General features: G+C 39.8%; 1 protein-coding gene across 35 annotated transcripts in view; it reads left to right on the top strand.

The window, feature by feature from the left end:
- NEB (nebulin) overlaps nt 1-25,880 on the top strand; it is a 194,429-nt gene that overhangs the window by 146,827 nt on the left and 21,722 nt on the right. For 26 of the 35 annotated variants that reach the window (XM_075933364.1, XM_075933387.1, XM_075933388.1 and 23 more), the window contains 23 exons: nt 1,587-1,691; nt 3,365-3,469; nt 3,708-3,815; nt 5,039-5,143; nt 5,908-6,012; nt 6,123-6,227; nt 7,068-7,172; nt 7,264-7,374; nt 8,315-8,425; nt 8,884-8,985; nt 9,143-9,247; nt 10,421-10,519; nt 15,239-15,349; nt 15,485-15,589; nt 16,354-16,458; nt 16,874-16,978; nt 18,236-18,346; nt 18,751-18,861; nt 20,019-20,132; nt 20,270-20,374; nt 20,736-20,840; nt 22,769-22,873; nt 24,410-24,502. In XM_075933364.1, coding sequence (XP_075789479.1) covers nt 1,587-1,691; nt 3,365-3,469; nt 3,708-3,815; nt 5,039-5,143; nt 5,908-6,012; nt 6,123-6,227; nt 7,068-7,172; nt 7,264-7,374; nt 8,315-8,425; nt 8,884-8,985; nt 9,143-9,247; nt 10,421-10,519; nt 15,239-15,349; nt 15,485-15,589; nt 16,354-16,458; nt 16,874-16,978; nt 18,236-18,346; nt 18,751-18,861; nt 20,019-20,132; nt 20,270-20,374; nt 20,736-20,840; nt 22,769-22,873; nt 24,410-24,502 — 2,436 coding nt within the window. The remainder of the gene's footprint in view (nt 1-1,586; nt 1,692-3,364; nt 3,470-3,707; nt 3,816-5,038; nt 5,144-5,907; nt 6,013-6,122; nt 6,228-7,067; nt 7,173-7,263; nt 7,375-8,314; nt 8,426-8,883; nt 8,986-9,142; nt 9,248-10,420; nt 10,520-15,238; nt 15,350-15,484; nt 15,590-16,353; nt 16,459-16,873; nt 16,979-18,235; nt 18,347-18,750; nt 18,862-20,018; nt 20,133-20,269; nt 20,375-20,735; nt 20,841-22,768; nt 22,874-24,409; nt 24,503-25,880) is intronic. The other 9 variants (XM_075933395.1, XM_075933393.1, XM_075933385.1 and 6 more) reach the window with 5 other exon arrangements.

The raw sequence follows: 25,880 nt of genomic DNA, 5'->3' as shown, positions 1-25,880 counted from the left end.
TGTTTCAGAATAGAGCTTCAGGCTATAATTTTCCAGCTCTTGCTCCAGATTTAAAGAAACAGTGCACATAACATCATGGCCGTAACCAGTGTAACTGGACCAAGATTTAAGAAATCTGATAGTGAGGCCACTATGGCTCTCAGAGCAGATGTTGTATTTTATAAATGCCTGATTAAGCCCTTTTGAAAACTGTTCTATGTCAGCCTAGGTTTCTAGAATATAATCAAATTCCATCTCTGATACTTTTTGACATGATAGTTGATGTTTAGAATGTAGCATCTAGATATTTCATTTTAGTCAGTTGATATCGTCTCATGGTGGTCACCATAAAAATGTCAACATTTACCAGCAGATGCAATACAGGATTTCCTCTTCCAGATATAGGGGGAAAATTATTGTCTCTCCAATACCACTATGTCATAACTATTCACAATTCCAGATATTACACAGAGGCAATGCAAGGGCTATTAAGAGTCTCTTATATCATACATTTGTTAAACAGCATAAATGAGCTATTTTAAAAAGTCAGGCATACAGAAGAAAGATATCTTTCAATGCATTTCCATGCATATAAATAAGCTTGCTAAAAGTTTATTTTAGAACATATGATTTATAGTGATACATCCCAAAGGAACTGAAAGAAATATTGATGATATAACATTATATTGAGTACTGTATATTTATGCATTAAGGAGTTAATTTTAAGTCTATCGATTATATAGGCCTTCTTTTGAAGTTCTTTTCAAGGCAGAATTGATGTTTACAATGAAGCTTATGAGAGGGTTGCAAAAAGGGGCTGTAGCCTTTCTTATATTTTACTTTGTACCTTTAAATATAAGTTTGGGAATTTGATTATAAATTATCTACATTTCCTCTGTTTGCCTTTTATTTTTCTAATTTGAGTGAGAGCCTTTAAATATTATGAATAATAAGATGTCAATGCTTTGAAGCTGTTATCTCAGTGGGTTTTTTTGTGTGACTTCGCCTTTTATTTTTGGTGCAATTTAACATGTTATGAAACAGTATCTGTTATGTCACCCAAAGAATAAGCTGCTTTTTGAGTTAACTAATTTGTCTTTTCTCTGTGTATTCTTATATATTGTGCATCAATTGATATTTAAATTACATCTTTCTTACAGAGACAAAGTGGCTAAGTCATATCTTTTATTGGACCAGCTTCTGTTGGTGAGAGATGAGTTTTTAAGCTTACACAGAAGAAGCTGGTACAATACAAGATAATGCCTTGTCCACCTTGTCTCTCTAATATCCTGGGCCTGAAGACAGCTACAACAATGCTGCACTCTCCTTTCTCACTTACAGTCTGATCCAGAGTCCATTGAATTCAATGGAAAAAGTCTGATTGACTTCAGTGCATGTTGAATCTTGCACTTATTGACCATGTTTCTTTTTTGAAAAATTATTTTTACCTTATTTTTCCATCTAATTTGCAAATATAAGGCAACAGTGGGCTTGTAATTTATAATCCTTGCCTAAATCGCATCACTCTGAATGTGTCTCTGAATACGTACTGTTGTTCATTGGCTTCACAAGGATTTTTTGTGCTGCTTTTCTCTCTTCATGGACAGAAAAAATATAAGTCTAGTGCCAAACTGTTCCTGCAACATGGATGCAATGAATTTCTGAGACCAGATATGCTGACAGCACTTTACAACACAAACTTGTGGAGCCAGGTAATGTGAATGGCTGCTGTTGCAAGAAGCCATTATACAGGCCATTTAGCTGCTTGAACTTTTAACATCTTAATATTTATGAATGCTCTGAATTTCTACTGATATTGAACTCTAATTTCCCCCTATTGATTTACTACTCTTTATGTGGTATTAGAGCTGCTGAAATTATACCTACTATCCCCTAGACCAGATGTCCCAGGAATTATGAACTAGCTTTCCATTCATCTACTGTCTCATATTATAAACCCACATAAAACGTTAATGGGGAATATTTCCTAGAGTAGTTCATGTACCAGATCCTGCAAATTCTTACATATCTCAGTAACTTTACCCAACTTCAGAAGTGTTGGCAGGATGAAGCTGTGAAAGGCATTGTATCCCATCTATCAGCTGTATCACCCAGGACCCAATTCTGCCATCCTTTTCATACTGTTACTTTGCCATGTGCACAGGCTCCTTAGCAGTATTATCTCATCAATGTGATTTGAACCTAAGGAAGTATTTATGTTAGGCATTTATCTCCAGCTCCACACTAAAAATAGTATGAAGTCCCACCATGCCTAGCTGGAGCATTGGGAGTCAGAGTGTCTCCAGGAGACCCATCTATCTCTACAGTAACACAAGGCGTGTAGTGCCACTGTGTGTAGGTGTCATGGCACCATCTACCTTATGCCCCACTTTTTCTTTTCATCCAGTTTAGTGTCCAGGCAGTTCTCCTGCAGGCATACACTTTTAACATTGCTAATAATGAAGCAAAGTAAATTCACAGACATGTAAATGATTACAATTTATTGCTAGTTTTCCACTTTCATCAAATCTGGACTCCTCCATAGTTTCTCAGTGTAACAGGTGAATGACAATGCAACTCATTGAAGAACTGTTCTGTATTTATATTTGCCCTTGAGTCCACTGCATTTCTTTATGTTATATGTGAAATTCCACTCTGGGTCCTCATTCCATACATACTTGTAACCCATGTCATTGGCAAAAAAACAAAAACAAAGCAATAACAACATAAAAGTCCATCCATGACACCCTTTTCTACCAAGCCAGCTCATACCGTTCCTTTTCAGCTACACATTGAAAATATAACATTGCAAAGCAATTACATGGGAGCTATGATATTAAGACTTTATAACAGTGCACACAACATTAATAAATCCCACAGCACTAACATGGCAAATGTATTTGTTAGACAATTTCTGTGAAATATTAAACGGCTGTGCTTGTTCTAATCTGCCATGTTTATATTTTCCCAGACCCTAATTAAAATCTTTCAGCCTGGTACTGGTTTGAAAAAGGGAATCTTGTCCAGAGTGATTAAAAACAAAAGCAGAACTTTCATTGACCTTGCCGACCTGCTTAGAATCTTCTATAATCTCAGAGTTCTATTTCATACCTTCAGGCCAAAGTAGTGTCAATGCGAGACTGTGGAGTTCTTATTCACATTGGAATCAGCATGAGCCCACATGTATGATGCTTAAAGGCTACAATGTGAATAAGGGCTTCATGCAGTCTGGCTCAGAGAGACATATTCTGTTCACATGTGCATGCCAAGTGCAGTGAGAGTGCCTGTACATTGTGATGCACAGTCTTAACATGTCTGTGCCTCTTTTTGAAGGTGTTTTATGGTTTCATGTAGTTAACATCCTCTTCTTCCCCACCCTCATCAGTTCAAATACAAGAGGCAGTATGAAATGCAGAAGGACAAGTATACTACAATCGTGGATACCCCAGAACATCTGAGGACTGCAAAAGTCAACAAGCAAATCAGTGATGTAAGTATAATTACCATAATATCATAATGTTAACTATATCTTAAGTACAACTACCTACTTTTAATTGTGACCTTTGAAATATGCTAATTACAAATTTAATCTTCCTTAGTCGCAATAAAATATTTTTCAGCATCACTTTTTAAAAAATACATAGTGCCCAGCTATCCCAGACTAATATGGGATAATTAATTAACATTTTAATTAATTTAAATGTTTAATTAACATTCTTTACCCTCAGATTATTTACAAGATGGAATTTGAGAAGGCCAAGTCTAAGGGGTATACCACAATACATGACACCCCTCTGTTACTGCTTATGCGCAAGGTCAAAGACAGAATAAGTGATGTGAGTAAACTATGCCTGGCATGTGATATCAGCATGCTACACAATCAAACCTTGTTTTACTACACAATAATGTTTATTTCTATCTTGAAGGTAATGCTGTCATCATAACTAGCCTCTTATTAAAATATATCAATATTATTTTAATTCAAAGTTCCTCCTGCCACATCTAACACATTCTCAGAGCATATAACAATGTTTAAAAAATCTGAAAAGCTATAATGATGTCGTTTTCCAGGGTAGTTAAAGGGATAGTTTTGGGTGGACCAAAACAGCTCTTTTCTGTAATAAAACCTGTAGGTTGGGCTGTTTTCTTGTTAGAGCACAGTTCTGGGTTTCTGGTTTTTTGGTTTCTCTTCCTGGGTTAGCCAGTAGCTTTTGTGTTGCCTTAGATTAGTCGCTGTTGCTTCCCTTCTGTACGGTGGAGATAATACATACCCTGGAGCAGTGTGTTGAGGCTAAATTAATTAATGTATGTAAAAAATCTTGAAATTTTCAGATGAATGGTGCTATAGAAAAAAAGGATGAAAGCATAGGAGAGCAAGATTGGTCCAATGGTTATAGGACTACTCTAGGAATGGAGAGCTCTGGGTGCAATTATCTGCTCTGCTACAGACTTCCTGTGTGACCCTGGGCAATTCACTCAGTCATTTTGTGCCTCAGATTCTTGTCTCTCAAATCCAGATAATAGGATTTCCGATTGCGACAGGAGTATTATGAAGATGAATACATTAAAAGATTTCAAGATACTCATATACTACAGTAATGAGGGCCATATAGATAAGAAGTAGAAAGTATATTAGTTGCCCATACACAATCCTGAAGGTATCTACATTTTTGGAAGTTCAACTTCAGACATCCTAAAGAAGCCTGATTTTCAGAAAGTGCTGAGTACCCACACTCTGAAAATCAGATCCCCTTTAAAGTACCTTGTTTTGGGCATTCAGAATAATTAGTCACTTGACACAAGTTAGCATGTATGGTGTGTTGCATGTGGAATTAAACAGCCACATCTTTGTTTCAACACAAATGGAATTGCATCTGAAAACAACATATCTTCTGTGTATGGAACAGCTAAAACCAAGATCTATGGAGGCCTCTTTCTTTTCTGTTAAAATATTTGATTAAACAATTGGGGGAAAGTAGATTTCTATGTGCTGCTGTTATTTAATTTTCATTGAATTGCAGTAAATAAATAAAGACTCAGAATATGTTTCTTTCACCAGCTGAAGTACAAAGAAGTTTATGAGAAGAATAAGTCTAATTGCAACGTTGTAGGAGATGCCGTTCATATTAAAGCTGCCAAAGCTGCCTACAAAGTAAACAGCAATGTGAGTTCAGTGCTGTTAATGTTTTTTGCTCTTATTGTCAATGGCTGGTATTTCAAAGGGCTTTGTTGGAATTTGGCACCCACTTCTATTGAAATTCATTGGGACTGAGGTCCCTTTATGTTCTTTTGAAAATCACAGCCAGTCTGAAAATATAAATTCAGAGCATCTCCATTAAGTCTGAATTTTGCTGAGACTCCCAACCTAGCCCTTTGTGCTCTTTTGCTTCTCAGGTAATTTTGGTGCTCTTTGAGGAATGTGTGGTTTCATCACAGGCTGAAATGAATTGCTTCTATAAATGATCATCCATGCACACAAAATTCCATGCACCTCCTAATTCCTCAGGCACGGAGGCGTATGTGCTCCTAGTATTTTCATTGTTAATTTATTGAATCTTATAGTTAGCATAAGTTCAGCATGGGAAGGGCTGAAGCCTTGACTCCATTGAGTGGGTCCAGCATACACTGAGATGGCCAGTGAGATAACACATCCACATTCTTCAAGGCCATGCCCACTTTTCAGTCCTGCATATGCTCCTGCTCACCTGGCAGGAGATGAAGTAACACAACTAGACTTCCTCTGTCTGTGTCAATGGCTCAGAAGAGAAGTGCATCCTATAATGCTTTCATAGATGTGCACTTTTCCAAGCATTACTTTCTTCCCTTTCCCCAATTCTCATGAAGTTGTTCAGTCAAGGGAAGAACTAGGCTCTGTATATATTGAATTTCTGAATTATGCAATTTTCATTAATGTTTCTTTTAAACCAGCTGGATTACAAGAAGAAATATGAAGCAACCAAGGCTCACTGGCAATGGACTGTTGATAGACCTGACTTTCTCCAAGCAGCCAAGGCATCCCTGCAACAGAGTGATGTGAGGAGACTAAAGATATTGTCTTAGCTTGTTCTCCCTCCCTCTCTTCTTCTCTCTTTCACAGCAAAAGTTTGGAAAACTTTGTCAGCTTTTCTTTTCTTTTCCGGCAGTATGACTATAAGCTAGACCGAGAATTCCTTAGGGGATGCAAATTGTCTGTCACGGATGACAAAAATACAGTGTTGGCTTTGAAGAATGCCATTCTGTCAAGTGATGTGAGTATTTGAAATTCTACTTTGTTTTTTTCCTTTGCTAACAATTGACATGCTGTTTAAGAGATCTAAAATGTATGTTGTGTGTCCAGTTGTTTTGTAACTATAGTGCCATCAAAATGGAAACTCTGGAGTTCATGAACATAATTCTGTAGAAATTTGTTGCAGGTAATTTGATCTGGGTATAGTTTTTCATACCTTGATTTCTAAATGGCATAGGGTTGCTCAATATCTCTGAAAAACAGGCATTTAAATTTAGGCATTTAAATAAGGAGTTAGGCATTCTAACTTTTTAAGAATCCAGGTTTGAAAATTTTGCTCAGAATTTCATATTTAGTTATTTTGACTACTTTGTTTTATTAACAAATTGGGAAAATCTGGAATGGTTTTAGTCTTTCAAGCTGGTTGACTGATGTGCAGATATCCACTAGAAGCAATTCAGATATGTGGCCCGTTTTATCTAAATACCCAACTTTTATGGTAAATAAATGATTCTGGTTTAAATACCATACATTGAAATGCATGCATTAGGGATGCATTTTTAAAATCAAAGCTGCAGCTTTCATTTGGGCATAGTACCATATATGTAGAATAAATGTGGGCGATAAGGTAACAAGACTGAGTTTAAGCTCTATTGAGATGTGTAGGAATGTATAGGCTGGAACACATTGAAATTGACAAGGAAATCAAAATGGTCGGCCTAATCTTGAAAGCCTTTATTTTCAAGAGTGGTGTTTGCAAGGCACTGCCATCTGCCAGTAAGAGGCGTATATTTGAAGCCTACTTTGAAAGTCAGCATAGGAGCAATAAATTGAGAAAAATAACATATTTTCTCTCCTTCAGATAAAATACAAAGAGAAGCATAACAAGGCTAGAGGAACATGCCTCGCTGTCCCAGACACACCTCAGATCCTCCTCTCTAAGTGTGTCAGCTCTCTTGTATCTGAGGTACCATATGCAATACTGTCTATCTTCATAAATAGTTCCTTCTTATACCCTGTATTTCTTTCAACTCTTTTTTCTCTCTCTATGCATTCAGAACAAATACAAAGAGCAAAGTAAGAAGCAGCTTCCACATGGTTCTTATACAACCCTGCCTGAGACCCAGGACACTATTCGTGTCAAAGAAGTGACCAAGAATGTCAGCGAGGTGCGTGACAAGAATAGTGCAACATTTATTGGTCATGCAGAATTTTGCTGTTACTACATTCATAATATTTATTGATCCAATGAAGCATTTTCCAAATTCTACCTAGCGAGACATTTGTAATTAATAGAACTGCTCACATGCTTAAAGTTAAGCACACACTTACATGCTTTGCCACATCAGTTCTTATGCTCATAAGAAGCACACAAGATCTTTTTTAGGGGGAAAAGGCAATGCACCCAATTTATTGCAAATACAGCATAGAAATCAGCATCTACATTCATTCACATGCTCAAGTTCTGCAGCTAGTGTCATAGTTACCAGTCTTATTAGTCCTTGTGCCAGACTAGTGGCCAATTAGGCTGGGCACAAGGAAGGAGCCGGGTTCTGTTGGTTGCGGTCGGATGCTCCCAAGTTGTCTTCACAGGACTCACCCAAAGATTCATGGTTAACATACCCAATTTTATGGTTGTAAATTCCAACTTTATGGGGTTTTGCAGTGTCATTCTTGAGTCATCTAATTGTTTTACCTCAAGGCTGCTTTCTTTGTCATGCTCCATCAGTACTTTCACGAATAGCCTGGGAGTGTCTGTATCTGGTTTATCTCATTCACCCATCTTGTTCACAAGTGTATGGCCTTACTTTAGAGTATTCAATTCTGCCCTTCTTCAGCCATCCTGAATTTGATGCCTGAGTTCACACCTCCTGGTTAACCATTCTGACCATCTGGTGCTGGCATCTTCTGTCTCTTGTTTTACCGTATTCCTAATTCGCACAAAGGACAGTTCATTTCAGAGAAAACAATTTCTCTAACAAAGGAACAGACAGGATTTCTTACAGATTTACAAAGTTAAAAAGACAATTATTCTGAGTGTCAGTAGAACACAGTTTCTTATGGGATTAACGAGTGGCATATAACACAAACCCTTCTTGCTCTACACAGACAAACTATAAAAAGAATTTTGTGAAGGAGAAAGGCAAGTCCAACTATTCCATCATGCAGGAGCCTCCTGATGTGAAACATGCCATGGGAGTCGCTAAGAAACAGAGTATTGTAAGTTTGTCCTGCATTTATATTAAGCAAACAGCCGATGTGGCCATTTTCATTTAGAGTCATTCTCAAATAAAAAAAATAAAATTGGTCTGATTTTCGCCAGATGTCTTCCCACCCTCTATTTTCCAAGCAAATATGGATGAAATTGTATGTAGGCAGAAAATTTCACCTTAAGAAATCAAGGCCATCTTCAGATAATATGATTGAGAGTTAAAACAGTTTGGTCGCAAATATGTAACTCCACAATGTTTTCTGTCATTTTTTTCAAAATGCATGATATTTATTACTTCATTTGAAAATTATTTACAAAAGCTGGTCCCAAAGATCTGTTCTCAGTGAAATCATTAGCTAACCTCCAACTGACTTTCTCAGCAGCAATAGTGGATCCTCTGTGGCTATCTTTTAAATTAGTAAACACTAGAGTAATCTGCTTTCCTCTGTTTGTTTTCATTGATTAGGTTGAATACAAAAAAGATGCCAAGTCACAGCTTCATTACACATCGATAGCAGATCGACCAGATATTAAGAAAGCAACCCAAGTTGCTAAATTAGTCAGTGATGTGAGTATTTTGTAAATCTCCTGTGCATCTCCTTAGCAGTATTTTTCCTATGGCAAATTGCATCAGTATAACTGATTAGAACAGCATGTGGAGATGTTTGTGCTTTATCCTCTAAAGCTAAATATTTTTTCTGTACTGGTGGATTTTCCTTCAACAGATTCAATACAAAGCCAAGGCTCGAGGAGAAGTTGCCCTTGGTGTACGCATGCTGGGGCGGCCAGATATTGAACTTGCGAAGGAGGTATCCAAGCTTACTAGCCAGGTAAGAAGAAATACTTGCAAGTTTTGGAGTGGTGTGAACAATGGCATGAGTTCAGATTCTTCTGGTATAAAAATCAATACTTTTTCAACCACTTGAGAATGGAAGGTGGAAATAATTCTAGATAATTGTAAAAGGAATATGGCAACATAATTTGAAGAACTAACTCATTGGGAAGAATTTATGTGCCTTGTTAAAGACGCAGCAAATGGGAGATGGAAGGAATGTTCTGTGTACAATGGGACTGATAGTACTTTCAGTGATGCACATGGGTCTTAAGACACCACTCCCTTGTGTTGTAGTCATTCACTTCTGTACAAAGTGAGTATACAAGAATTTTTCAAGATGGCAGAGAATGATGCCTAATGACTGAGGCTCAGCTGACTTCAGGGGGAGGGAGCAGAGTTGAGCCCTGGAGAGATGATCTTTGCGAGTGGGGAGATTGGGTCTTGCTGCTTTTGTAGCTTTTGTCTGTCTTCTGCATTTTTTCACTTTTCTTGTCATAAACTTCTTATGTCTCCATCTTACTAAGAATAAGTCACTTGCAGTCCCTCTGAAATGTGCAGCATAATAAACTTTACATAAAAGGAGGTATGTTTTCAGGGAAACCTATTGTGAAAATAAACGGCAAACATCCAAGTTGTTATGTTAGTATTAGAATTTGGAAAATAATCCCTGAATACAGAGGAAGTCTAAAATTGGGCACCTAGAACTCGAGTTCCCCCCCAAAAAGATGCCTTTTTTGAAATCTTGCTCTTTGTGCTTCACTTCATCCCATATGTAAAATGGGAATGATAATACTCCTTTCCCACCTTTGTGAAGCACTTCGTAATGGACGGGTGGTAATCACTCTCTATATAGGTGCAAGCTATTCTTTTATACGAAAGATTTCTAATATCCTTTCCATTTAATTATTCAAGATAGGGAATTTTTAATGGATGTTTTTCACAAAATGTATTATCTTTTATTTTGAAATGAATATATCATGTTAGTATAAACTTCTGTTCTCTTTTAAAATAATCTGGAACATCAATTAGTGTGGATCTTACACTTGCTGATTCCTGTGGGAATTTTTCAATGAGGATCTCACCACCACTTGGTTCTCTCACGCAGCATTATGCTTGATCTCTGTGATGGTCTACTGTTCTGATCTTGCTATCTTGCTACGCATTATAGGTGGAATATCTCAAAGGACACATGCGAGGGCATGGAGCTGCATCTTATGATACACCAATGATGAGACACGTTAAGAAAGCTAATATCCTAAGTAGTCATGTAAGATGGATTTAAGTGACACAAATGGGAATGTCCCTTTTCTGTATCTTTCTCATGTTGTATATGATCTGTGTCAGTCCTAGCACAAGACAATCGAACTGAATTGTAAATTAGCTTATAATGCACCAGTTGTACTGACTTTTCCTTCAGACTTTGTGTCAAAAGTGTGCAATGCACCAGAAACTTGTGGAGCTGACCATTTATCTAATACCTCTTTTTTTCAATGTAAAGACTGAACATGGAAACTCTGTGCGAGGGGAATTTGACTAAAACCAGTTTACAGTGTATAGAACTTGAAGCCAAATTCTACCAATGCCTTTCTTGCAACTTCCAGTTACTTTAATGGATGTCTCCAATGCACAGAGCCGAGGCTGGATTTCTGTTTTTAAATTGAAAATTTGCAGCTACATAAGCTGAATTTGGTGGGGTCTTGATCTCTTGAAGACTACATAGGAAATGGGAAAATATGTGCCTTTAGATGACAGTGCTTAGACTAAAAGATACAATCTCTATGGCTGTGTCAGACTCAGACTCAGAGGTTTTTTCGAAAAAAGTAGCCTTTTTTTGAAAAAACTTCACCCGCGTCTAGACTGCAGCCGCATTCTTTCAAAATTAAATCGAAAGAACGCGGCTTTTCTTTCGATGGCAGTAAACCTCATTTCACGAGGAAAAACGCCTTTTTTCGAAAGTGCTCTTTCGAAAACAGGCATTCTTGAATGCCAACAGGGCTTTTTAGAAAGAGAGCATCCAGACTCACTCGCTGCTTTCTTTCGAAAAAGCGGCTTGCTTTTTCGAAAGTACTGCTTGCAGTCTAGACACTCTTTTTCAAAAGATACTTTCGAAAAAGCCTCTTTCGAAAGAGGCTTGCAGTCTAGACATAGCCTTACATTGAGATGAAGTTAAGGATCTGACCTACAAAGTAAAAAAATCTTAATCCCTCCTGCATTTTGATTTTGGCCACGTTAGGTCATTCAGTAGTTTGTACATGATGACTATCTAGATGTAATAGCCAGTGAAAACAGTGTGGAGTCCTTTGCCTTAGTGGGGACTTAAAAACAGCCCATTCCTGTAATGTTTTTTCTGTAATCAGAAAAATAATAGGAAACCCTGATACCTGCTCCTGTGTGCTCTGACTAATCTAAAAGATCCTCTGCTATGCTACAGATCATTCGCTGGCATCCGATTATTTCCTTCTTCACTGATCTAGTCAGAAAAGGGTTAGTGTGAATCCCTGCAATGTGCTCTTGTTATTTCACTAAAAAACAAGAAAGATTATTCAGGTGCTAGCCCCAGAATCTTTATCTCAGACCTGTTGTTGGCCAGACCTGAGGATCAGGGTCACTGGTAGTCAGTGGCATTGCGTCAATTTACATCAGCTGAAATAGTGTCCCATAATCAAGAATGCGATGATGATGTATGCCATTTTCAATGCACATAATATGCTCTGAGCAAGATTCACCCATTCACTGAGCTTCATGGTGTCCGAGTGGTAGAATGCAGCCAGTGTATTTCTGTAAATCTGGCCTCCAACCTCTGGCAAAATAAATCCTGACTGCAATTATTTCAGGGCACATACTTTCTAATATTCCTTCCTACCTCAGAAATCATGTGGATTATGGCTGCATCACAAAGTATGAAATGGCTGTGTAGATTTTGCAGCCTATTTTGCTCAAATATTTATAAAGGAAAAAAGGGGTGTTACTGTTTTTCCATGTCTACGTGTGTTTATTGCATGCAACTGCAGCATGTCTAAACATTGTCTACTATATTTGTCAGGTATCAAGAATCCTTTCCTTGGAGCAGGGGGCCTACTAAGCCCTCACTTGCTCCATAAAAGCAAACTCTGCAAGGAAAAGAAGAAAAGCAGCATAACTCATCCGTCATGAACCAAGCTCCTTTTTATATGCTTTAGCTTCAATTCTGTTTTAAAGTATAAACAGAACTTTTCTTAATCTTCACGGAACTTTCTTTTAGCTGGCTTGATTTTCATTTACAAAGAAACTGAGTTCACTGAGTCTCAAAACTGATGTCGTCTTTGTCACGTTCACTCCTCTGGGCGTTTCCTACTAGTGAAGCCGCATCTCACCCATCTTATCTTATTTTTAAAAGACATGGATCCCTTTTGGTCTCTAAGCAGTCACCCTTTTTAGTTTTCTCTGTGTGTGTCTGTTGTGATTGTTTTCATTTTGGAGATGTCTAGTGTCCCCCCCTTTGTGTGATCTTTTTTTTTCTTACAAGTTTGGCAAAAGTGGCATTTGAGCCCGATTCTGATTATTACACCAGCATGTCTCCAGGGACTTTAATGCATTTACCCTTGATTTACGCTGCTGTGATAGGAGAATCAGACACTGTGTTCCTACTGAATGGCAAAAAATGTTGATGTTATTTGTTTTCTTACAGCAAGCATACAACTGGTACAGAGCATGGGACTGTATGGATAAATATGCTAAACAGTTTAAAAGCCAAAAATAAGTGGAATGTGATTGATGTTTGCAATGAAGCATCTTTCGTGTTTACTAATATGGAACTGTATGCTAATATCTCCATAAACATGTTTAAAGCATATGTATCATTTCCAACCCAACCCATTCCTTTCATCAGCTGTGTCCGTCAGCTCTTCCTAAATGACTAGTTTCATTAGCTTATTTGCATAAATAGCACTTGTGGATTTATTTTTACTGGTGAATTATTGGTGCATAGTACTTGAAAGGGCTTCCTGCACCTTCCTCACCTGCCACAATCTCTTAGTCCTGCAGCCAAGTGCACAGGATGTGTATGTGGCTAGCGGGAAGGAGACGTCATTGCCTCACTCCGTTTCTACATCCATCAGTTGATCAGCAAGGAGAAGCGCACAGAGTATCTCTGATGGGTACAGCTCAGTTGGAATGGTCACACACCCACAGGCTCATACCCACCCACACCTACAATGTGGGCTCTAGTTGCAAAAGCCAAAATGTAACCTTAAACTCTTGAGAGTTTTGACTTCAGTGGGATTAGAATTTGTTCCTAATATCTCCTGTACATTTTAAGATCTCTGCTGAAACTACCTCAGCAATCCCCAATGGCAAATTCTTCTTGTCAAAACGATTTTCCTATTCAAAACATGTCGCCAATTAGAGTGGAAGGGTCTCTGTCCTGTGTATTTGTAGGCATTGGGAGTAATGGTCATCCCCTGTATGTCCACAGGAAACAGTACCTGCAGCTAAACCTAGAGCCAATGAGAGAAGGCAGATCACCATGGATGACATTTTGGCCAGTGGGAGAATTTCCATTGATTTCAAAGGACCAGGATTTCACCTTATGTCCACTGAATTTTCATGGACTTTACTGATATTCATGGATCTATATTAACCTGAGCCTCATTTCAGAGTGGGCACAGCCCAGTTCCTAATGATAAGTTTAAATTTATCCTTTGTGAAGATGTTCCCACTTTCCCTTTTGTTTCGAATCACCTCTTTTGGTAGTACAGTAAACTTCCGATAATCCGGCACCTTTAGGACCCAGAGGTGCCGGATTATCAGATATGCCGGACTATCAGAAGGGGGGGCTATGAGGGGTCTGGAGTGGGGTGGGAGGGGATGCTACCCCAGACCCTTCATAGTCCCCCCTTACGATAGTCCGGCTCTACCCCAAGAGTCCCTGATTCAGCCGCTGCTGGTCAGTTTCAGCATCGGCTGAATCCTGTTGCCTGGGGCAAAGCAGCTGGGGTGCTGCCGGGTTGGTCTTGTAGCGCTGCCCCTCGACACTGCTGGACCAACCCGGCAGCACCCCAGCTGCTCTGCCCCAGGGGTCCTCAAGTCAGCCGCTGCTGCTCTGCCCCGGGCTTCCTGGAATCAGCCGCTGATCTGTTTCAGCAGCGGCTGAATCGGGGACCCCTGGGGCAGCGCAGCTGGAGTCCTGCCGGGTTGGTCCCGCATCGCCGTCCTTTGGCGCAGCGGGACCAACCCGTCAGCACTCCAGCTGCTCTGCCCCAGGCGTCCCCAAGAGCAGCTGGGGTGCTGCCGGGTTGGTCCCGCAGCCCCGAGGGGCAGCGCTACCAGACCAACCCAGCAGTACCACAGCTGCTCTGCTCCCAGCTTCCCCGATTCAGCTGCTGGTCAGTTTCAGCAGCAGCTGAATGGGGGAAGCCTGTCCGGCTGCCCCAGCACTTCCGGGTTCCTGATGGTGCCGGACCTTCAGGAGTCCCGGAGCATTGGATGCCGGACTAATAGAGTTTTACTGTATCTTCATAATGCACCTGAAAATATTTCTGCTGCCTCATTTATACTATTACTTCCCTCTTTTCTAAGACATACTGATTAAGCTTCTCTAACTACTCTTTGTACAATTGCCAGTTCAACCCTTTCAGTCATCTTGTGCAGTCATACATGTCTGTGCACCTCCCCCTGGTAGGAGCATTGTCCTATCTTATTTAGCTATTTTTTGTCATTTAAAAAAAATCTTTTTCAATTTACCAGTCTTATTTGCATGTGAGGAACTAAAACATGTGCACTGAATGAAAGCTATCAATGGTGTCTTGTAAAAATAGAATGTGCATTTTCTTCCTCTTGTCAGGTGATCTCTAAAAGATCTTTTATTTTAATGGATGTCTTAAAATTATTGCATTTTTTTTATCCTCTGTTTGCCATCAGACTTTTTGTGAATGGGGCTTCTTCAGTCTCTGGCACAAGATAGGCTAGTGCTCAGGAATAACTGACATGCTTTGTTGTTTGCAATTAGTTGAAGTACAGACAGAATTTTGACAAGGAGAAGAGTAAGAGGCCGATGTATGACTTGAAGGAGGCCAAGATTTACAAGACCATGAAAGATGCTCACAACATTGCTAGTGAGGTATGCCTACTTAGTACAGACTTTTGTATTTTGTGGGGGGAGGGGACTTTAAAATTGTTGCTTTAGTTAGCAGAGTTACTAATACATTATATATGAAAATCTTTTGTGATGTTGTTTGATATTTCATTCCTGTAGGTTAAATATAAGGCAGATCTAAAGAAACTTCACAAGCCTGTGACAGACATGTCAGAATCGCTGATAATGAACCATGTCCTGGGTACAAGTCTACTCTCCAGTGCTGTAAGCTCATCAGCTAACCCCAGATCTATTTGATTTTCCATTCCCATTCAGTATTGACCTCTGCTAACAATTTCTATAACAGCTCCCTCCTTTACTGTTCTGAGGACATCACCTGGTAGTGATCTCTTCCTCTCCTACTTAATGATTATTACCTAGCCAACTAGCAGCATTAATATATCCATCCTTTGGAGACAGAAAACTATACATCTAGAACTGCTACCATTTTAAAACTTCTAACCATTTTTAACTGTACCCTTTTTTTTTTTTACATTTTCACCTGATCACATCTCACTAACAAATACCATTTTGCTCATTTTCTCTTTTTTTGCAAATTTTCCTATTTATTATTAATTCTGACTTCATTTGCCTTTTACTGTTTTTAATGGGATTTTTGTGTTTATTGCCACTCTGCTGTAATATCACAGAATGATGGCCATATCTAATCTAGTGCTTAAGAATGATACAAGTTGAAAGATCAGAGTCATTGTTACTTGACATTACCCTATTTTTATCCTGGTATAAAATAAAATCTTAGTCCATTCTGAAATGATCAGAAAGAAGAAATGTTGATCCCAAAACTTTAGAAATAAATCTATTTTGGGGTTGCTCTTCTTGCCTTCTTCCCCTCTCCCCCACCCCCAACCCGTCTTGTTAGATTTCTAATTACTATTTGATATGCCACTGAAGTGTTTGCATTAGTTGGGCCTAGGAAGTAAACCTGGTTCAGGTTTTTATTGAGGTGGTACTTGATGCCTTCCCTTCAGTACCAGTACAAGAAGCAATATGAGAAGAGTAAGGGTCACTACCATGTGGTGCCAGATAACCTTGAACAGCTTCATCTAAAGGAGGCTTCAGAACTACAGAGTCACGTAAGTTGGCCAAGTGTTTCTCATTCATCCATTTGCTTTCAATGCCAAACACTCAATCACTACATGTATTCCCCTGAGGGCTCTTTGATACAGAACGAGCCCTATGCCAACCTGGTTTATGCAAACTACAAGCAGGAACGTAGAAGTCAGTTAGAAACATTTGCTCGTCTATTCCTATTGCTTGCTATAAGTATGAATGTTTTTGACACAATAGCTAACTTGATCCTCCCATGAATTTAACCTGTGATGACAGCAGATAGGAGCCCTGAGCATTTCAGTGACAGAGCCAGAGATTGCACTTGGTTTTCTAATGGAAGTCTATCAACTCAAGGGAACAGACACCTTATCCATGAGCTGGTAGAGCAGCTGTTTTTTTCTGGTAATTTGGAGGGTAACTTGGGTGTCATGTTGTCAGGTGAAATACAAGGAGAAGTATGAAAAGGAAAAAGGAACACCCATGCTGGACTTTGAAACTCCAACATACATCACTGCCAAGGAATCTCAGCATATGCAGAGTGCGGTAAGATAATGTGTCAGCAAACTCAGTAGCGTTAGATTTAGGAAACCTCTCTATAAAGCTGTTTCATTGTTACGTGTTTACAAAGAACTAAAAAATGTTGGGGGTAAACCTTGTATGGCAGTGTGCCCTGTAAGCTCTAGTTACATTATAATGCAAGTTCCATTATACAGTAGACTTCCGATAATCCGACACCTTTTGGACCAAGAGGGTGCCGGATTATCAGATTTGCCGGAGAATTGGGAGGTCCGGTACAGCTGCACGGTTTAACAGCTGGCCAGGACACAATCTCCCTCCCTCTCCCCTCCCCTTTCCCATTCGCTGAAGCAAAAGCTCTTCTCCATACTGTAACATGATCCCATACTCCCCCAGCCCCACCTTATGCTCCGTCTGGTTACAGCCAGCACGTGTCCCACTCCCCGCCTCCCCCCCCCCCCCAACCTTATGCTCCGTCTGGTTACAGCCAGCACGTATGCTGAGCGGCAGGCTTTTTAATCAGCTGGTCAGGAGTGCTTGGCATTTTGATGCTGGACTATCGGGAATGCTGAACAGTTGGATGCCAGACTATTAGAGTTTTACTGTACCTGCATTGTCATTAATTCAAGGGATTTCAGTGTATAGCTGGGAAGGATGTATGTACCTCTGACACTCGACCTACATCAGTAAATGGTGATAAAGTAGCCTAGACTTGATCAGTTTGGATTCAGAGGGAATGTGTTCTGTCAGTTAACGAAGTCTGGGGGGAGACTTTTCAAAGGATAAGCACTCAGGATATTATTTATATTAGAGGCCTATGCTTTTCAGGAACTCTGATTATTTGCTGTTAGTCTCTGAGATCACAGTATTTTTTATTGGCCTATCATTCTAGCCTTTCTGGAAGTTATTTCTTATCATCTTTACAGTTTGCTCTTGTTCTGTCACAGTGAGAAACTTGTTGAAACACACTTGTATAAGGTGGTCAGGCAAGCTGTTTGGGTGTTTCCATGAATTGTTCAAACTTCTTGCCATACACAGTCAATTAGAAACACTTCTGACATGGGATCAGCTCCAGCTTCCATTGAAGGCAATGACAGTTGTTTCATAGACTTCAATGGGAGCACGGTTAGGCTCACAGTAACCTACCTGGAAATGGGGACACTGTAAAAATCAGTGTAGATAATAAGAATTTTTTGTCCTGGTACGTTTACTTTTAAACCACATGAAAAAAGTAATAAATGTTTACTTTATTTGCTTTTTTCCCCTTCTTCCTACTCATGTTAGAAAGAATACAAGAAGGACTATGAAGAGTCCATTAAAGGGAGGAACCTTGCTGGCTTGGAGATTACACCATCTTTATTACATGTCAAATATGCAACGAAAATAGCAAGCGAGGTAGCATTTACTTCCTTTACTGAGTCAAATAATTTCACTAATTCATCTCACCAGTGTATTCCCTCATTGCATACCCTTCTATGTTAAGTGTGTTTTCAGATGTTTTTGTATCATGATCTAATTTCTTATGTATGTTAATTCCACTAATTGTTAACTGAATTAATAATTATTGTGTCTCTTTCTATTAACATAATTGTTCCTGTCTCTGTGTGTGTACATCCATCAGAGTTTATAATGAGTTCTGACCTGTGTCTTTAGGGAGTATATAACTCCAAACAATATTTTTTGTTACTTAGAACAAACAAACAACAATTTTCAGTCTCATTTTTTTTTCTTGGCATCAGAGTAGTGGAACTATGACTAGTCTGTTTCTGCACTTTCCCCTTCTTTTTTCCTTCCTATAGAAAGAATACAGGAGGGATCTAGAGGAAGGTGTCAAAGGTAAAGGTATGACAATGTTGGAGGAGACTCCGGACATGTTAAGAGCAAAGAATGCAACTCACATCCTAAATGAGGTGAGTCAAATAGCTAGCTGCAATATGGCCTGACTGGAAATAGAGCTATTCTTCATTATTAATGCACAAGGCAAAGTTAACACAGAATGACAAATGTTGCTAGATATGGCCTTTGGGGAAGGAAAGAGCATTAGCTAATGGTTGAGCTGGAGAATGGGAGCCAGTACTTGTTCCATATTATTCGTAACTCTGCAGCTGACTTTCTGCATGATCTTATGAGAATCACTTTGATTACACCACATATCTGTAATAGAAGTATTTCACAGTAACCTTTCTCCCAGGAGTTAACTCATGTTTCTAAGGGCTTCACCATCACTGAAAAAAAGGAGACTTCCAAATGTAAATTGTTGTTATGGCATATCAACACAATCTTTCACATTAAACGTATGGGGTGACAGGCAAAAGGTATATATGGATTTGTAATATATTTCTATTAGTGCTGCAGCAAATGTCTGCAGTTAAAGTATATGTTATTAGCAGGGTCGCCAAGTGGCGGCGAGCCCCACTCACCAACCACACGGTTTGGCACACTGCGCATGCGCTTACCACGCTGTGCGGCTGTGCCGACTTATAATCTACTCACCACGAGTGAGTAGATTACACTAATTGTTGAGCCCTAGTTATTAGTATAATTTGTATTACAACAGGCAATGGGCCAAATGTAGCAAAATTTCTGGTGTAAATTACACTGACTTGAACCAAATAAATCCTTTGAACCTCAGGGAAGATTCTCCCTAGTGCTTCTGCTATTGTGCTTCACAGAGTTACCAGGGGAGTGTGTGTGTGGGGGGGGGGGGAGGATAGCGATAGTGCCACAGGGCCTGAGGCCACAATTACACATTTTTCAGACAGCACTAGCACCTAATCGCCCATTGTGGCAGGTCACTGCTTTTTACTTCCCAAAGCAGCTGGTCCCCTAGGGAAATTTCTGATCCCAGGTTTAAGATGCCGTAGTCAGCATAACCTTGAGATAAACCTGTCTCACATTTACTCCATGTTGTGGTCATTGACTTAGTTTTTGTTGAAAATAAACTATGGTAAGTTAATATGTTTAAATTGAATGTTGTGGTTTTGATGGAGGAGTTGTAGTGGGCTCTAGTTAAAGTTGCCAGAGCCATCCCATTCTACATATATATTATTTTCAAATTTACTCATAGAAAGAGTACAGGAAAGCACTGGAGTTTGAAATGAAAGGAAGAGGTCTGACAGACCAGTCTTTGGAAACGCCAGACTACATGAGGGCAAAGAATGCCACAGACATTGCCAGTCAGGTCAGTGTGAATAGTGTAAAATAAAACCTGGTGATATTTTTAAAAGAAACCTTGTGAGGAGTATTTTCTGCATAGGCAAGAGAAGATGGAGGTGATAGATATGATTGAAGGCCCCTCACTGAAATGTTTCCCAACAGGTTAAATATAAGCATTTGGCAGAAATGGATAAAGCCAATTACACCTCTGTTGTCGATACTCCTGACATCATTCATGCCCAGCATGTCAAGAACCTTTCAAGTCAGGTAATGAGATTTAAAGAATTATGCTGTTCATTCTCAGTGAGTCTCTCCCTTACTAGATCAATAACAGATGCTAATTCAGAGCAGAGTTTGTTTTAAAATTAATTAAACAAACGGATTGTCACAAAAATTCAGGAGAGACCGCTGGATGTGTGCTACCCGAGAGCTGCCTGACTGGCATCTCCGACCAACATTAACATCAGTCAACATTTTAAACAAATCCCGAATAAAGATTATTTTATGTGACTGCATTAGCCACTGAATTGTTTGCTACTGTTTAAACTTGAATAAGTCATCCATAAAGAACATTATACTATTTTTTATTCTCTTTAACTGAAACCTAATTTTAACATTGGTTCAACAGAAAAAATATAAGGAAGATGCAGAAAGGACCATGTCATACTACCTGCCTGTTCTGGACACACCAGAAATTCTGAGAGTCCGTGAGAACCAAAAGAACTTTAGCAACGTATGTATACATAACAAGCCATTGTGTATTGTCACACAACAGAGAACATCCATTTCCCATCAAATTAGCTTGTTCCTGTTTTAAGACCCTTCTCCTGCATTGTGTGCCCACAGGCAGGCTGCTGCTGTGTTTTCTGAATCCCACTGGACTGACATGAGTGCAAAAGCAGACCACTAGTGTGCCACATCATGGTCTTATATGGCATTATAATTTTCCTGAAAAAGTTTGCTTTAATCCTTTCTCCTCCTACCTCCACAGCTTTGGAATTAGTCTCTTCAAGAAATATGTTCATTGTGCCAGACACATTAAGGATCTCACTCTTCCTCCTGGGTATATCAGGCGGTGTCCTCACCTCCTTGCACTGGATCTGGGGGGCTGCAGCACTCCCACTTTATACCATGTGTTCCGTTCAGCAAGTCCTGCTGAGACAGACCCCAGGTGGAAATGGATACACACATCAGGGATTAATGCACATCACCAAGCACACTCAGACAGTGCTGTCAAAACAGTCAGGTGTATTAGTCAACTGGGTTGCTGCCTAGGAAATCAGCATAGAAGCTTAAAACACAGTCTGTTCTGGTTGGCCCAGAGCCCAGCCAAGCTGCAGTGAGCTCTTTGGTTCAAGCTCTACCTGTCTCTCCGTCTGACCTTTGCCAAGCCCCAGGTGAGAGCTCTGACTGCTTCTAGCAGCTCACTTTTATCCCCCCACCTCAGACCTCTCCAGTCCTTTGACCTGGAGCTGGGGATTGCTGTTCAGTTTCGCTAAGTCCGTGTCCTTTTGGATCAGTTCCTGCTAGGTGTCAGTGTCCTGGCAATTGGATTCACCATTGTTTTCTCAAATGCTCAATTGATGTGGAGACCGAGGCCCAGATGGCTGGGTGAAACCCACAGCAAAGGCTCATCATCACCTGCTCTGCCTTTTTTACTCAGCTGGGCAATAATACTGCATAGGTGGAAACTGAGGCACAAACAGGCCTCAAAATATTACAAAGTATTTCCTCTTTGTCACACCATTTCCATGCTAATAATGGAGAACAAGGGGGCCTTACTCATACTGATAGGCACTTACATACTGAGGTCTGTGGGGCTATCAGCTCTCCAGCATGAGTAATTACTACATAGTCTGACCTGATCAGTCCACAGTGAGGTGAAATGCAGGGATGGATTTAAGCAGCAGGCCACGTCATAGGGAACTGGGCAGTACTATTTGCGTTATCTCCCTCCCCTCTCGTGTACCAAGCATTTTAGTGGGGCCTGTGTGTGGTTACAGGCCTCATCATATAAGCCATGACTCAAGGTCCTTTGCTTACATCCAGGATTCCGGTTGGTGCTCTCAAGTCTCTCATCCTTTCTGGCACGAGGGGGGGGGGGGGGGGGGGGGAACAGAGGGTATCAGAGGAGTGACTTTAGTCTGTGACATAAGCAGTGGGCGAACAGCTCCAGCCATCCCCAACCCCTCCCCACAGCGCTAGGCCTTGTGGCCCCAGCCCTCCTAGGTCTGCAGCGCCAGCAGGACGACAGGCACTGAAGAGCGAGCCACCTGCAGAAGGAGAAGCAGGAGGGGTAGTGATGGTGGACTGGTCTGACTGACTGGGGAGGCTCAACTTCCCCTTGCCTCTGATACCTGCCCATTTCTGTGCCCATTTCAAAGCTGGCCTGCATGCAGCCCGGAGGCACCAGGACTTCCCACTGGCCCCAGGCTGCAAGTGGAGTTCTGCAGTCCTCCTTTGAAATGTACAGGAGCCCCGCCTGAATTCAATCAATTCCATTGACTACGTAAATTAACCGCTAGTTAACATCCTTAGTTTTAAATGTCTTCTCAGAATATAGTCTTGCCAAATTTTATTTTAAAGCTTTTAAAACTCCCAAGAGAACTAGAACTGATATCCTAACTACATTTATATTTTTGTGTGTGATGTTTTTAATAGTTTCAGTACCAGTGGGATGTAAAGAACAGCAAAGGAAAAGTTACAGTGGTACAAGAAACACCAGAAATACTGCGTGTTAAAGAAAACCAAAAGAATTTTAGCTCGGTATGTTTATTTTACACATTTTCAATGCTAACTCAAATAATTCCATTTTGATATTTTAAAAATACTTTGTAGACCTTTTCTTGCATACACTTATGTCCATGTGTAGCCTTACTGACTTCAAATTAAGCACGTGCATGCGACTTTGCAATGTCTGTTCATTAGTGTTTCATACTAACTTGAGGTGTATTATATTTAGCTGATTTTTACTCAAGGGAGAAAGCTGCAGAACCCTCACATCCCCTGCAGTATTCTTTTGCTCCCCTGCAGAAAATGGCATGGAAGCTATGTGGGGGTAGATAGGGGCCAATTATGGGTGGGTTTTGATGATGGGGATTACCACCCCCCAGACAGAGATGGGACATTGGGTGGCACACAAGTGCAGAGATGCCTAGCTGAAGGAGGCTGCTATCAGGGTTCCGCTGACTTTGCAGCCAAACACTGCTTCCTGGATCCTAGTGCCAGTCCATCTCCCGTTCTGTGTGCTGGGAACTTTTCTATTTCTCCAGGAACCTATCAATGAACTGCTGTGTATCCAGGTCTCCCACTGAGATGACCATACCTGGACTGTCCAGGAGCCTCTCACTTCACAGCTGAATCCCCCCCTCCCCCACTCTAAACCCTTCCACGCTTGGATCCTGCTGGGTTGAGCTGCCTACACATACATGGTGTACCTGATGCAGAGGGTTGGGCCCAGGTTGTTTCTGGGGCGGGCCAAGCACTTGCATTTTATCAAGGATGTGTGCAGCCTCACTGCATCCAATCCTTTACTGTGGGTATTGGGGGCATCAGGGTGATCTCCCACCTCAATATAGCCATCTCAAAATAGACCTGTGCTCCCCACTGCCATGCTGAAGCCACATTTATTTACTGACAAATAAAATTTGCAGAATTTTAAAATATTGTGCATGTAACTTATATTTTTGGGTGCAGAATTCCCTCAGGAGTAACTACCTGCTTGCCCAAACTTCTCTCTCACTTTCTGTTTTGATATATAGTTAAGCCAGCCTGTGTGCAGTATTATTTTTGTCATGTGGCCATCTAGTGCTATAAACTTGTAGTATAGCAATCTTTATGTGATCAAATGTAATCTTTTAACAGTAAAAGAACTATGTCTGTCCTGACTTGTTTTACATTGGCACATGTTTTATCTTAGAGTTAAGTATTTTCCTTGTGTCATGTTTACATTAGTGACATTTCACAGTTAGCAACAGAAGTTTGTCCAAACTCTGGAGAGTGATACATTTCAGTCTTAAAGTACAGTAAATGCTTCAAAATTGTCCATAAAATGATCCCAATCTTTCATTTCCACAAGGGTCACTGCTTGTACTAGGAGAGACTCTTCAAGATAGGCAAAGTAAACTTTACTGACAATATTTTGAACCAGTTACAGAGAGAACTCAGAATTTGCTGTGGGCAAATACACTTTTGTGTATTAGTTTGGCCCACCCAGTTTCAGATATTTTGTAGTCACTCTCCAGAAAGAACAGTTTTGTGTTTTCTGTGCTTAACTTTGTCGTCTTGGTTCTGAATATTAAGATTTTATATAAAGAAGATATTGGAACAGGAACAGCTATTGAAAAGACACCTGAGATGCAGAGAATTAAACGAGCCCAGGACGCAATTAGCACGGTACAAAACAATGGGTTTCTAACATTTTACCTGTGCTAATAAAACTCAATAAATTTCTTCTTCCTCACTCGTTTCCTTACACGGTGCTAACAGCAATTTTGGAATTACCTATGAAATTAAGAGCTACCTTAGAATCTTTGTCTATTACCATTTATCAAAAAGTGGTTTCCTAACAAACTTTAAGAAAATTTATTTTCTTCAATATTTGTGATAGCTTTTACTAGGAAAATCTTTCTAATGATTAACAGTTGGCTAATTATAACTCTTTTCTAAATCATGGAAGCTCTCATTCTCTCTCCCCAAACAAGTAATTTAACACGTTTGTGTGTCAAGTTTACTTTACATAAAAGTTTTAATATTCTAAAATATGACTAAGGATTTATTTATGCATATTGGCAAATGTGATTTTAAGTATTTAGCCTCCATATAGTTATGCTTTAAATGCTATTGTCATGTTAAGGCAAGAGTTACTAAAGCTTGTCTCTTTATTAAAATATCTGTTTGTTAATGGGAGGAGAAAATTGTTCTTGAGGAATGTCTTTTATTTTGAATCTTGTAAAAAAAAAGAAAAGAAAAGGAGACAAAACAAATTTTTATCGACTCTTGTATGCAGCCTCATCCATGTTGGCTGGGATATGTTTTATGTAACAAAAGTTTGAATGCCTACATCAAGGTAACAAGGCTGTTGAAGGGTATTTAGATTTATGTTGAAAATAATTTGAGTCCCCAGAATTTAAAACTGAGCTACCTAACTGTTGCTGAGATTCACTGTGCTTACAGCTTTACCGTGAAAAGCGCTGGCATGCTTTAAAAACAGAGACCTTCTTTTAAACTGGATTACTTTATTGGTAAAAGATGCAAAGACATAAATGAATGGAACTTGCAGATTCTCAGAATCTTGGAAATCAGGCTAATTCTAGTTTGGGTAGCTAAATATGGATTTTGGTGTCTAACTTTAGGCACTTAGGCTAAAATTTTCAAGTCACTAGCAATTTCAAATGGCTTTTTGTGTGTGTGTCTAATTTATGCATTTCAACTGAGGCCCAGTGATAAGCAGCCATGTGATCAGCACTTTCAAAATAACATGCCTTCTTGAACTGTCTCAAGTTGGACGCTCGAATCTTTGATTCAGGTTCAGGTCCCTAGAGATGACGGGTGCATCTGAGCCCAGTGCATCTCCTAGCCCATTCTTTACTTTATAATATAACATGTATCACAATTATTTGCGGCCTGAAGTCTCTTGATTATCATAAGTGACGCTAAAAAGGGTTAATATTATACATAATAGCTCATTTACCTTGACATGGTCACGCTATTCAAATATATTTTGAAAATGTAACTGCTACCATAAGGTTAGGATGGACATATGCTGCTCAGT

The sequence above is a fragment of the Pelodiscus sinensis genome, chromosome 7, assembly GCF_049634645.1.
Source record: "Pelodiscus sinensis isolate JC-2024 chromosome 7, ASM4963464v1, whole genome shotgun sequence".
Classification (NCBI taxonomy): Eukaryota; Metazoa; Chordata; order Testudines; family Trionychidae; genus Pelodiscus; species Pelodiscus sinensis.
The sequence above is the reverse complement of the archived record's forward strand: the minus strand, read 5'-3'. Positions and strand labels throughout refer to the sequence as shown.